This window comes from Numenius arquata, chromosome 4 (genome assembly GCF_964106895.1).
Source record: "Numenius arquata chromosome 4, bNumArq3.hap1.1, whole genome shotgun sequence".
NCBI classification, from domain to species: Eukaryota; Metazoa; Chordata; class Aves; order Charadriiformes; family Scolopacidae; genus Numenius; species Numenius arquata.
The window spans coordinates 34,646,356-34,659,417 of NC_133579.1; the positions used below are offsets into that span (position 1 = coordinate 34,646,356).

At 37.4% G+C, this 13,062-nt stretch overlaps 1 protein-coding gene across 1 annotated transcript in view; it reads left to right on the forward strand.

Moving 5' to 3' along the window:
• Positions 1–13,062, forward strand: part of LOC141464169 (dynein axonemal heavy chain 5-like) — a 159,570-nt gene that overhangs the window by 36,348 nt on the left and 110,160 nt on the right. The window contains exons 31-39 of the mRNA XM_074146952.1: positions 1,847–1,983; positions 3,018–3,180; positions 6,620–6,731; positions 7,064–7,192; positions 8,986–9,185; positions 9,286–9,439; positions 11,837–12,103; positions 12,305–12,433; positions 12,827–13,042. Coding sequence (XP_074003053.1) covers positions 1,847–1,983; positions 3,018–3,180; positions 6,620–6,731; positions 7,064–7,192; positions 8,986–9,185; positions 9,286–9,439; positions 11,837–12,103; positions 12,305–12,433; positions 12,827–13,042 — 1,507 coding nt within the window. The remainder of the gene's footprint in view (positions 1–1,846; positions 1,984–3,017; positions 3,181–6,619; positions 6,732–7,063; positions 7,193–8,985; positions 9,186–9,285; positions 9,440–11,836; positions 12,104–12,304; positions 12,434–12,826; positions 13,043–13,062) is intronic.

Consider the following 13,062-nt stretch of genomic DNA (forward strand, 5'->3'; position numbering starts at 1 on the left):
TTTGAATTGTGGGGTATGTGTGCTTCGTTGGACACTTCTACATTAGCAATGGAGGAGGAAAGACCAGAATTTGGATTCCTGTGATCTGTTATGGTTCTAGGACAATACATGCAGAGTGTGTGCTTTTTGACAATGAAGTTCACATCAGCAGCTGACCCTGTGCACCTATACCCCATGGACAGTGTGAAGCAGCTTTATGTACCCCCTCTACAGGCTGCTTTGCTGTTATGAACAGAATTCAGTGCGTGCATAGAGCACATACTCCTGGAGGGCCTTGGAGAATATATACTCTTCTCCCAGGGCAGATGCTTTTGCATCGGTGTTATAAATAGCGTGGCCCAAATGGTAACTGGGTTTTTGGCTTCAACCTTGGCTTCACCAGGAGTGAAGCTTGTTGAAGGCACACTAGCAGGGCATTTGAGTGCAAGCTCTTGAAGCTGCTTGAGTTCTTGAAGCACTCCAGCTATAGACAAAAGGTGAATTTGCACCTAAAAGCAACCTGCTAGAGTACCAAGTTGCCAATGTGGCCTGCAGTTCTGCTCTTGGAGTTGTTCAGAGGAATTAATGGAAACACCCTCTGACTGCTACCAGTTGTAGGGACCCTGAAAGCATCCCCTTTCCTGGAGGTTCAGCTGCCTGGTCTCAGGGCCCGCTTAGAGCTAGTGCATCTGAGGACTTCCCCCTTCCTTTGGTGGCAGAGCACTCTTACGAAGCTCTGCTGGGAGGCCTAAGAAAGGCTGACAGTCATTCCTGGGGGATTTTCTTTTAAGCTGAGACTTGACTGCTTGGTCCTCTGATGTACAGCTCCAGCTCTGTTGCAGCCATGCCCGTGCCTGGCCATGGATCCTACCGAGCTGAACCCTGATCCTAACACACAGACTCACTTCTCAGCCTCATCTCAGAATAGCCTGGTAACCACTGGACTGTGTCTCATCCTGGTTACCTTCACCAGACCTGATCCTGATCCTGAGTTGCTTGCTGAGTTGCTAATCCTGATCCTGACTCGCCTTTCCTGTTTGACCTTGGTCCTGTGTAATTATTGGGGGCTTGTCTAAAAATCTGGACTCTCGTTTGAACCTGACTACCATTGCCAGGCCTGCCCTGCTCTCCTTGCTCAGGTACTATTGAACCAGGCCCTGGCTGCCTCTGCTGACTGTGTTACAGCTTTTGTCTCCTGGTTCCACTTTCCTTTCCAAGGAGCCAGGCTGCACTGCTCTCTGATGTCCATGTGTCTGTATTTCTTTCTGGAAATAACCATGATACAACAGAAGATGACGTACTTACAGTTCTCATCACAAAATATTATCATGCAGCCAAGAAATGGTCCCAGGTGCGAGCACTGGGGATTGCACTCAGTCCTCCAGCTGAGATGTACTCATTAGGGCAAAATCATATTTTTTCTGTTATTTTTCTGAGTGCTTAATTATGGTTCTAGTGCCAGCTACCACAGTTTTAACCTCTGAATTATATATGTCCTGTCTTTCCCTTTTGAATAATGTAAATGAAAATAATCATTAAAATGTATTTTACAGGAGAAAAGAAATGGAAAATAACAAAGACAAAACATTTGTAGATCTTTTCAGCTGTTTGTGATATATATGGTAACCTGAATGAATTTTATTATTGGAAAATAAATCAGGTTTTCTTTCAAGAACTACTTGATGTGTAATGTTAGGACACTGAATATACTTTGCATTTTCTCTTTTAGTGTCTTTCGTGAAAATTTCCAGAAAAAATGTTAAAAAATATTAAATACTGTTCTGGTAGCAAAGTCTGGGTTCTGTTGTGCTTCTTTGTGAAGCCTGTATGGCTGATACTTGCACTGAATTTGTGTTGTTTTTTACAGGGGCCCCAGTGAGGAGAGTATTCTTCCCCATGAAGCAAGTGATAGGTTACAGATCTTTCAAGCCAAATTTGATGAACTGTGGAGGAAGTATATTTCTCTTTCTGGTGGGGAAGAATTATTTGGTCTTCATATCACAGGTATTTTCTCAGGGGATATAGATACCTGGTCCTAGGCTGTTAAATTTTTCTTGTAGGTCCTGCTCAATGCATTCAGTGATGGATTCATTGTAGAAAACCTCGTTGCAGTAAATTATTATTGTCTTTCCTATGAAAAGCAACTGTGTGAAAATGGTGCTCAGTCTGCACATACATAAACAACAGGTGGAAAAATATTGTGTTGTTCAGTGTATCTCAGAGTGCAGCTGCTTAGCTCTCTTGCTTTTTCTGTTCAGTGCTAAGTGCATCTCCTGTCTGTATTCTTCCATGTCCAAATTTGGGAAACGTTGCCCAAGTGCTCAAGTTGTCCCTGCTCCAGATATATAATGAATTCCCTTGGCCTGTGCAACTCATCTGTAATATCCTTATGTCTGCTACTCAGACACACTTCAAGTGTGGAAGACTGTGGTGTGAATTTAAGGTACAGCAGAATGTATGAGAAGCACTTTAATTTGTACAGACTAAATTCAGTATATTTTCCTGTCTGAAGATATATGCAATAATCATGATATATTTAACTAGGAATTCCTGAAGATGAGAGAAACTAAACAAAACATTTCTGTTAAGGAGGTCCATTTTAAATACTTTTATTGTGTAACATATTCTATATTTTTATTTTGAAAGCACACACCTCATCCCTGACCTCTGCTTCTTCAGTAAATAATGCAAATTGAGATAGGGGATATTTTAGTTCCTGTCTAAAACTATAGTGCGTTCCTTTGCCATTTCAGCTACTTTTTCAACATTAACTCCCTCACTTATAAAATTACATCTACCATTACAGAAGAAAGTTTATAAAAAAATCAGCAATCTAAACAACTACTGGGCATCAAAACCTGATGTTCTGACATAGTGTAACTAGAAATATTTGTCTTACTAGTCACTATGTAAAAGACTGCAAGTCTGATATCATACATTTATTGAATACCAATTTTAGAAATACATAGATTTTTATGTTCAAGAATAGTTGTACCTAATTAACATTCACAAATTTCTTTTTTTAAAATTTGAAACAGAGTATCCTGAGCTGCACAAAATTAAACGTGAGCTTTCATTGCTTCAGAAACTTTACAGTCTTTATAATTCAGTTACTGCTAGTATCAACGGATACAATGAAATACTTTGGAATGATTTAAATATTGAAAAAATTAACAATGAACTTCTGGATTTTCAAAACAAGTAAGTTATTGTTTGTTGAATTGGATACAATTTTTATTTCTCACCTCTATGTTAATTAGCTTGTGAAAATTGCTCTGAGGGGGCAAAAATCTGTTGGTTTATTTCAAGCTGAGGCTTGCTCAAATGCTTGGTACAGCTGCATTAGTTGCTAACTGTGGTGCTGGTGCGTGACCTTACTTAGCTCACTCTCTGAGTCACTTTAGGCTTGTTGGGGTATACCAACACAGTAGCTTGTAGCTTATTTAATTAATAAGGTGCATAAACCTGTGGCAAGGTGGTTGTAAGTATAAATAACCTTCAGAGCTGATGTTCATATATTACTTTCTCATTTAGTCTACAGCCAATGTGATGTCTGTGATGTTAGACAGAATTTTGATGTTAATGTCTACTTCTGCACATTTGTATGGATTGAAATTGGATAACAATATGGATTGTTACTAAAACAAGGGTAGGTAGCCACACTAAATTCTGAGGTGTTATTTGTAAGGTTTGAGAGGAAGAATATTTTCCACATTACATGCAAAATAACTGTTAGGTGAAACCATGCTTTGCTGAAGTCAGAGGAATTTTTCTGCTGTGTCGGTAAAGATGCACCTTTGGTTTTTCAACAGCTGTGGTTGGACCTGCAAGACTTCCCTGACCCAGTTTGTTGTTCCTGTCAGAGGCAGGGGCTCATGAACCGACAGTATTTGGATTGTTTCCCCTTTGCCAGCTTTCTTTGAATTCTTATTCCTGGCACTGGAGTATGGACAGAATTGCTAGAAAAGGGGAATATTGTTACATGCAAAAATGGAGAGTCTATACGCAGATCTTAAGTATTCTGTGCATCCATTCCTTAAAAGTAGTTACCTCTACCACTCTATGTTTTACTCAATGGAAATTACAGAACATACATAAGAACCAAATTACATGCAAAAGTTGGAAAATTAATGTGCAATATTTTAATCCTGTGCATATCTATTGGAAAAAAGATGTGAACTGTCCCTCTTTTCTTTGCCCTTTTATTATTTTTGTAAAAGCGTTTTCTTCATATCTTTACACAGTGGCTCTGATTGCTTTTTCAATGAGTTCTGTCAAGACCAGTTCATACTCAATATAAATAGCTTTCTCTTCTGCAGAGTCTTTCTTCTGGAACAGCCAGTGTGTGTCTCTCTTTGCTTCACCAGTAGTTCTGATCAGCTTTTGATTTTGGATTCTCCAATGTGACCTGAGGGAGACTTCACTTATATTTGGTATTATGCAAGAGACTGAGATCAAAGCTGTGTTTTTCATCTCATCCTGAATCTTTAAAAAGCATAGGAAAAGTTACTTATGCTCAGGCTTTTTAGTCATATGGTATTTTGAGTGTGTCACCATTTTAGCAGGGTCCATTTCTGTACACACTGAAGGAGCGAGGTGGAGATTTTCTTCTTTTTCTGGAAAAACTGAGTGAACTGTCTTCTAGTCATTAATTTGGAAAAAAAAAACCCAACCTAATTTAAAAAAAAAAAAATAACAGTAAAAATGAATGTATGTAAAATATATATACTTTTGCATTTGGACAATAAGTCTTCATATCATTTCAGTAGAATTCTGGAATCTGCATCGTCATTTTTTCTATAGTTAATTATATTTCACAAGTTAGTAGGACTCTCTTTATGCTTGCTTCTCCTAGAACTCTGAAGGAAGCCATTGTGTGACAACAGGATTTAAAGTTTTATGTATTTCTTTTTTTAGTTCATGTGTGACTTTTTTTTCCTCTCAAGTGTTGAGCTATATTTGGGGCAAAATGACCACCAATAGGCAGTAAATATTTCTTTCTAATAGAAGTCTAACCCAGTACTATCCTTCCTTTGGCAGACTTGCTTGCATTATTGCATCACGTTTAAATTGCATTTAAATTTCTCTTTAAAGCTGGAGAAATTTCAACACTGTATAGGGGATACCCACAGAAATAACTAAGATGTTTTGAAAGGAGCAGGAATACTGGAAATGCCATTAGTGGTTTAGCATAATTGTAAAGATACACATAATTCTTCAATGTTCTTTTTTGCTACCCCTTTTAAAAATAGTAATAGAATAAGAAACCTAGAATCATGAAAATAAGAATCATAAGAACAACCATAGGTGAAAATAAATCAATTTAAAAAGAGATTAAAAGGATAAATATTTAGAGAAAACACATGTAGTGGCGAACATTATAGAAGTTTATAATAACAGCTAGACAGAAGTTTCCCTTTATGTTTTACTGAAATATAGTGTAAGGAGAATGTCCAGTAAATTTAAGAAGGAAATTTAAACCTGACCAATGGAGTAGTATTTTAACATAGTATGTAGCTCATGAAACTTGCTGTTAGAAGATAGTACTGAAACCAAGACAAAGAAAAAAGGTATTTATATAAAAAGATTAGCAGTTTTCATTACCAAGCTAAGAGATCCCATTCCAGTTGCCAGCATATGACCAAGTTTGTAAGAATGTTACTTCTTGTACCTCAGCATAGAAGTAGCCAGGAACTGCCTCATAAAACCTTATCCATACATAGCAGGGTATAATTTTCCATTCCACAATGCTTTTCTCTGGCATATTTAATACCGTCTATTGTTGGATTCAAGATGAAAGACTACAGAGATTATTGCAGTGCTATGACAGTATGCATATGTTCATCTACCTGTTACCAGCAAGCAGTGAAGAATTCACACATGCTCCAGCATTATGTGACAGATCTGTCTGACTTTGAGCTGTGAAAAATGGAGAATTTCTTTGAAGGAATTTTTCATTATGGGTTGGTTTTATGCAGCTTTTTTGTTTCTGCCATTGAGCTGTAAAAGAACTGCTGTCAGTCTTTGGTCCATAGCTTTGGCAGATGAAAATTGGCATTACTTGTTAGAAGCAAGTGGAGCTGTGACAGTTCGTAGTACAAGAGGTTCTTACTTTTCAATTTTTTTTCATCTTGAAATTGTGCATAAAGGAAGATTTTTCTTTAAATATCTTTTGTACAAACTAGGTATAAAATAGGACTTGTTTGATTGAAACAGAAGTATTTTTCTGTTTGCAAGCAGGTCAGTTTTGTTTTAGGATGTACTTTATATTGCTTGAAAAAATGTATGTTGTTTAATGCTTTTTCCCCTTTACAAAATCGGGTGCATTTTCAAATTTTTGATAAAACAATGACACTGCAAAGGCTTAAGTTCAGACCTGAGTTTTCACATGAATTTAATCTCCTTTAATTCAAACTGAAATAGAAAGCAAACTATTCTAGTGTAATTTTTACTGTCGTTAGCAGTTTCATGCCTGCAGTCAGAAACAATAAGCTATATATTATGTTGCCAGCTTACAGCTGGATTTTTATTTATAGTCTACTGGTCAATTGGTTGAAAAATGAGAAGATATTGTACTATTAAACGATTGATTGTGATTATTAAGAATAAAATATTTGTTCTTTTTTTGTGCTTTTTAAAGAATCCGTAAGTTACCGAAAGCATTGAAGGAATGGCAAGCTTTTCAACACCTCAAAAAAAAAATTGATGACTTCACAGAGAGCTGTCCTTTGCTTGAAATGATGGCAAACAAAGTATGTTCAGCATAATAATTTGGAGATAAGATTCACTTGAAAAATTCTGTTGAAGACTATGTTGTATGACTATAAGATGCTTTCCATAATTCTTTTTTTATAGATAAAAGCAGCTATATTTATGGCAAAAATCTAGTTAGGCTTAGTTACAGAAGAGTAAAGCAAAAGACTTCGTAATGTGATTAGAAAAAATATTAATGCTTTCATTGGAATGAAAATCCAGACTCTTCTATTTGTTTAACAGAGGCAGTGCAAAAGTATGTGATCATTCTAGTCCTAAATATAATACAATTGAAAAAAAAAACTTCCCTAATTCCTATGGACTTTTCTAGGCAATGATGTCACGACACTGGGAAAGAATTGCACAAGTAACTGGGCATCACTTTGATGTTGACTCTGAAAATTTTGCTTTGAAAAACATAATGGATGCCTCTTTATTAAAATATAAAGAAGATATTGAGGTACGTGTACTTTTCTGTTTGTTTTTAATGAATAACTTGTGATCGGGAGCTCTGTGCTTTTGGAATCCTGTTTCTAGTCAACTTTGTAACACTAAAAAATTTGGCTTTAGTTGGAAAATTCTTTTGAAGAATGTACTTTGGTAGCTGGTATTAGCAGTGATGGTTAGTTTATTTCCTTTTTATTCTGGAGAAGGATTAAATGGATAGATGGTATTACACTAATCCTTCCATAGAAGGAGTTCGTTTGTTTTAAGAATACTGTGATTCTGTCATGCTTCTGGTTTAGGGTCTGCCTACTTACTGTTTTTTCTTCCTTTTAAATGTCTTATCAGAGAGAGAAAATAGTTGATGTAAGCCTGATCCTGTTTAGTGCTCAAAATCCTTGGAACATAGTAGAAGTGGAGGATATAGGATTAAAGGAGAACAAGGTTCTTTTGTCTTTCAAAAGCAATTCTTCACAAGAGCACAGAGTATTGAGAAGACTTACGTAATGAACACAAGCTACAAAGCTATTGCCTCCTCCATTTTGGGGACAGTAGTTACCTAGCAAGTACATTAGCTTTATGCTCGTTACCTTTTACAAGAGGAAAGTATAGCTAAAAACAAAGAAGAAAACCGCCAACAATTTCTAACCTCAGTTCTATAGTCACTTAGCTAAATCTGTGATCCCTCCATAGTAGTGACCTGATTTCAGGGCTTTGGGAGGGTTGGTAAGGGAATCTGGAGCACAGGTTATGTTTTTTTCTCTCCTCCCAGTTGTGGGCAGTGACATTGGAAGAAACAGATGAGCCCAGTCTATTAATATGTGGCTCTGTGTCTGGTGTCACCACTACGATTTTGAGTTTTCAATAATGGGGTGGCCTACACGGCACCAGGCCTGCTGGCATCAGATGGGGTTCACCTTTCTAAAAGGAGGAAGAGGGTCTTGGCTCATGAGCTAGTGGGGCTCATTGACAGAGCTTTAAACTCAGCTTGAGGAGGGAAGGGGGCAATATCAGGCTTGCCCATGACAAGCTGTGGGATGACAGGCAACGATTAAAGGGACAGCATGCTAGCGAGGGCCTGCAGCCTGTTGCTCTGAGACTTTGTGGCTACACTGCAGCACACTGAAAGTCTTATGGAGATGAAGCATCAGTGGATGATCCTACATCAGTGGACAAGGGAAGAGCTATGGATGTTATCTGTCTGGAGTTTCTGTAAGGCCTTTGACACAGTCCCCCACAGCATCTGTCTCTCAAAATTGGAGAGAGATGGATTTGATGGTTGGACTGTTTGGTGGATGAGGAGTTGGTTGGATGGTTGCATCCAGAGGGTAGCGGTCAATGACTTATTGTCCAGATGGAGATCGGTGACAAATGGTGTCCCTCAGGGGTCTGTACTGGGACCAATACTGTTTAATATCTTCATCAATGACATAGACAGTAGGATTGAGTGTACCCTTGGCAAGTTTGTGGATGACACCAAGCTGAGTGGTGTGGCTGACATGCTGGAGGGATGGGATGGCATCCAGAGGGAACGGAACAGACTTGAGAAGTGGGCCCATATGAACCTCATGAGGTTCAACAAGGCCAAGTGCAGGGTCCTGCATCTGGATTGGGGCAACACCCGGTATAGTGAAGATGGAGTATAGCCATAGAATGTTCCAGTTACAAGTAATACTATAATATAATCTAGTTTGTAAAATAATAATTTTGAGGTGTTTCAATGTATATTTTCATTAGCTAGATTATCTTTGTAAGCATGCATTATATTAGCCTTAGAGGAACGTAATTTACTAGTTTAATTTTACACAGGATATCTGCATCGGTGCTGTTAAAGAAAAGGATATTGAAGCAAAATTGAAGCATGTCATCAGTGAATGGAGTACTCATGCTTTCAGTTTTGGCCAATTCAAAACTCGAGGAGAACTCCTTCTGAAAGGGTCAGATATATTGGAGAAAATAGCTTTGGTGGAAGACAGCCTCATGATATTGGGGTCCCTAATGAGCAACAGGTACAAAACTTAATAAATGCACATATTCTGTAAATGTAATCAAACCCAAAAGTAAACGATTACCTTAGGTTCTTTTTCCCTTTAACTCATGTTCATACAGGTATAATGCACCGTTTAAATCCACTATACAACAGTGGGTTCAGAAGTTGACCAATACTGCAGAGATAATTGAAAACTGGATTACTGTACAAAACCTCTGGATTTACCTTGAAGCTGTGTTTGTTGGTGGAGACATTGCAAAACAACTACCTCAAGTACGTTGATTTGTGATAACAATATGCTAATAGCCATATGTTGTACCAAGAGAGTAGCCACATCACAGAGTTTACTTTCCAATGCATATAATGCATATAAGTTTTGTGGGCTGTGCATCGGGAGTTCAGTAGAAGTTTTGCCAAACTGAGGTCTGTCTGGTTGAACTACTTAGAACTTGGTCAAACCTACAGCAGCAGGATTGTTTGTAATTCAAGCTCAAATGGTCCTGTCAGCTTGCAATATTAGTGAATCATATGATAGCACAGGGCTTAGGACTACTTAATGGTACAAAACTGATGTATCCCTTCTCCCATATATACCAACATTCCTTTCTTCCTGTGCACACGTGTTTATAGGTTTTAAGTTATATTACAGTAGAGTGACAGATTTTCTGTGTGCATTCTGTACTTGCTAGGACTCAGTATAACTAAGTCCAAGACAGATGCTGCAAGACTTGGGCAGCTGCATATGTGCTAATCTGTGTGGACTATTGCAACCTCTTCAAAAGGCAATTAAGACCTTCCATGATAACAGCTGCAAAAGAGCTAAGGACTGATCTGACTTCCTCCAGGAGAGAAATACAAGAATACGTCATACTCTCCTTTGTGTCTCCTAATGAGAGATTTTCATACAGTTCTAGCATAGCACAGTTTAGTAGCACTGGATCAACCAGTGCTGTAACTTGGCAAAATCGTGATTATTGGGAAATTATTAAATATGAATTTATTTCAGGTCACATCTTTTATAATTAACAGCTTACAGTTTCCAAAAACAACATTAATTTTTGTCAGTTAAGTAAATCTTTCTTGACTGTTATTTAAGATAACAATACTTTTTTTTTTTTTTTTAGTTCATGAGATGTTTATATTGTTAAAGTTTATTAGAGAATTAATAAGCAGTTTTTGCAGATGAGCAAATGCTGCAGCACAGCTGAGGCATGTGATAACTGCTAAAGCTACTTCTTACAAGGATGATACATGAAACAGTATTCTGGAAACAAGCAAATGTGGTGACTGTCTTTAAAGAAGGAGGGGAAGGAACAGCTTGTTGGAGGAGTAATGATAGATGAGTGGACTTAATTGCAATTCCTGGATGAATACTGCAACAAATAACTGTCTGTAAGCATCTGGAAGTTAACAAGGAGATGAGTAACAGTCAGTGTGGATTTTTTAGGAGCAAAACTTGTCAAACAAATCTGATTTATTTTTATAGTGGGCAACAAGCTTTGTGGATAGTTGCTGTATATCTTGGATTTTCACACTGTCTCTTGTAGTAGTACTATCAGAAAATGAGTTTAAGATTGTTCATGTGTAAAATGCAGGCAGAAAAGTGGAATGCATAAACAGCAATAACTGGTAACTAGAATATTGTACCTGGTTTTGGCCAAATAAACACATAGACAAATTTGAGAGAGCATAAAAGAGGTGATAAGAATAAGGAACTATCTGGGAAGGATGACACGCAAGAAAGCTTCAACAAACTAGGCTTATTTGGCTTGAAGGACAGGAAAAACTGAAAAGAAGGGATGGTAAGTTTTAACAAGAATAAGGGTTGTTAAAGAAGAAAACAATATGTTCTCTGTATCTATGAATATGATGAGAAGTAATTGGTGTACACACAAGAAAGATTAAGCTTACATATTAAAAGAGTCACCAGTAGCAAAGATTGCCTAGGGAGGCTTCTGAATCTCCAGCATTGAGCATCTTTAAACACTGGACAGACAGGTGTTTTTCAAGAGTGGCATGGGTATGATCCTGTCTTGTGACAGGCAAATGGCTTTGGATCGTCTCTTGAGATCTCTTCTAGCTTTCAGATAGTTTATAATCCTATTAACATTTCATTTGTCATAGGTGAAGAAAGAGTTTTTAAAGTCAATATATCTACTGTAGAAAAGTATTTATTCTCCAGCTCCCAGTATTTGGGATTTTGTCTCCCTTTACCTACAAAAACTTACAAGTGCAGCAACTTCAGACTATTTATACTATTCTGTTTGTCAGTTATTACTACTAACAACTTACTCCTCGTAACCTGTGTGGAGCAGCCATTACAAGACATTGTGCATTGCTATTAGGAAGACTGTAATTTCTGAGAAGGCTGCACTTTGAGTTTTCTGGTGTATGCTGGAATCCTTTTATATGGACAATTTTGGTGCCCAACGTGAAGTAAAAGACATTTCCAGAGCTGACCTACTGCACTCTTTCTCTTGCAGTTTGAACTCTGGTCATTATAAGCACTGATCATTATAAGCATGTCTATAAATATTCATACACTAGTCCTGCAAAGAAGACTTGAACACCAAGGGAAATATTAAACTATTACCTTGTCTCATGGAATTCTTTAATTTTCAGAATTTGACAAACATGAGGAAAAGCTAATGCATTTTTTATGTACTCCAGGAAGCCAGAAGATTTCAGAACATTGATAAATCATGGCAGAGAATTATGCAGAGAGCCCATGAAACATCAAACATCGTGCAGTGCTGTGTTGGAGATGAGACTTTGGCACAGCTATTACCACATTTACTGGAACAGTTGGAAATCTGTCAGAAATCACTGACTGGGTATTTGGAAAAAAAACGGTTAATATTTCCAAGATTTTTTTTTGTATCTGACCCTGCTCTTCTGGAAATCCTTGGTCAAGCATCTGATTCCCACACTATTCAGGTACAAGTAATAAAAGAGTAAAGTTCTTATGGTCAATATTAGGAAGTGAGGACCATGGAGGATTTAGTTGTTTAGTTGAGGGAATTTCTTTCACTTATGGAAAGATTTGTAGAATCTTCTAATACAGAATTTAAAGGAAAAGTAATAATGCCATATCAGATCAGTTTATGGAGCTTCTTTTTTTTTCTGATTCTATTGTAGGCACATTTACTAAGTTTGTTTGACAATGTTAACCGAGTGGGATTTCATGAAAAAAACTACGACCAGATTTTATTGTTTGAATCTCAAGAAGGCGAACAGGTCAATGTTATTGAACCAGTTTTAGCTCAGGTAAAGTATATATTGCAGTTTTTCATGACTTGATTTAAAGTAGGTTTATGTTTCAGGGACAGACAGTATCGCATCATGCTATTATTTGACTACCTGAAGGAAAACCTTCCAATGTGAACAGCGAAAGCAAAGGCCCGAAAGGACAGGACATTTGCGTCATTCTGTAATGATTACTTTACCTGTTTTTTCAGCAGTACTGATGTGAAGTGCCAAATCCATCACGTATCTCTAGAAGGCCAGTGGAGCAGAAGGAGAGGAGCCTTTAAAAGATTAGAGAGTAACAAAGAGGGAAATGGGAGTACGAAGGACTGGGAAAAAAGTAGCATAGGGCTTTTTCTCCTTGTGAATTATTCATAAACTAATTATTTAAAGGTACTTTCTTATTTATTTCAGGGCAATGTGGAATTCTGGTTAGGTCAGCTGCTGAATGGGATTAGGAAAACAATCCACACCATCATTAGACAGGCATCAATGGCCATTAGCGATTCAGGATTTAAGCTGTATGACTTTCAGGCAATGTTTCCTGCACAAATAGGACTTCTGGGAATTCAAATGATCTGGACCAGAGATGCAGAGAATGCACTGAACAGTGCCAAAACAGACAAAAAGGTAGTATTTAATGAATCTTT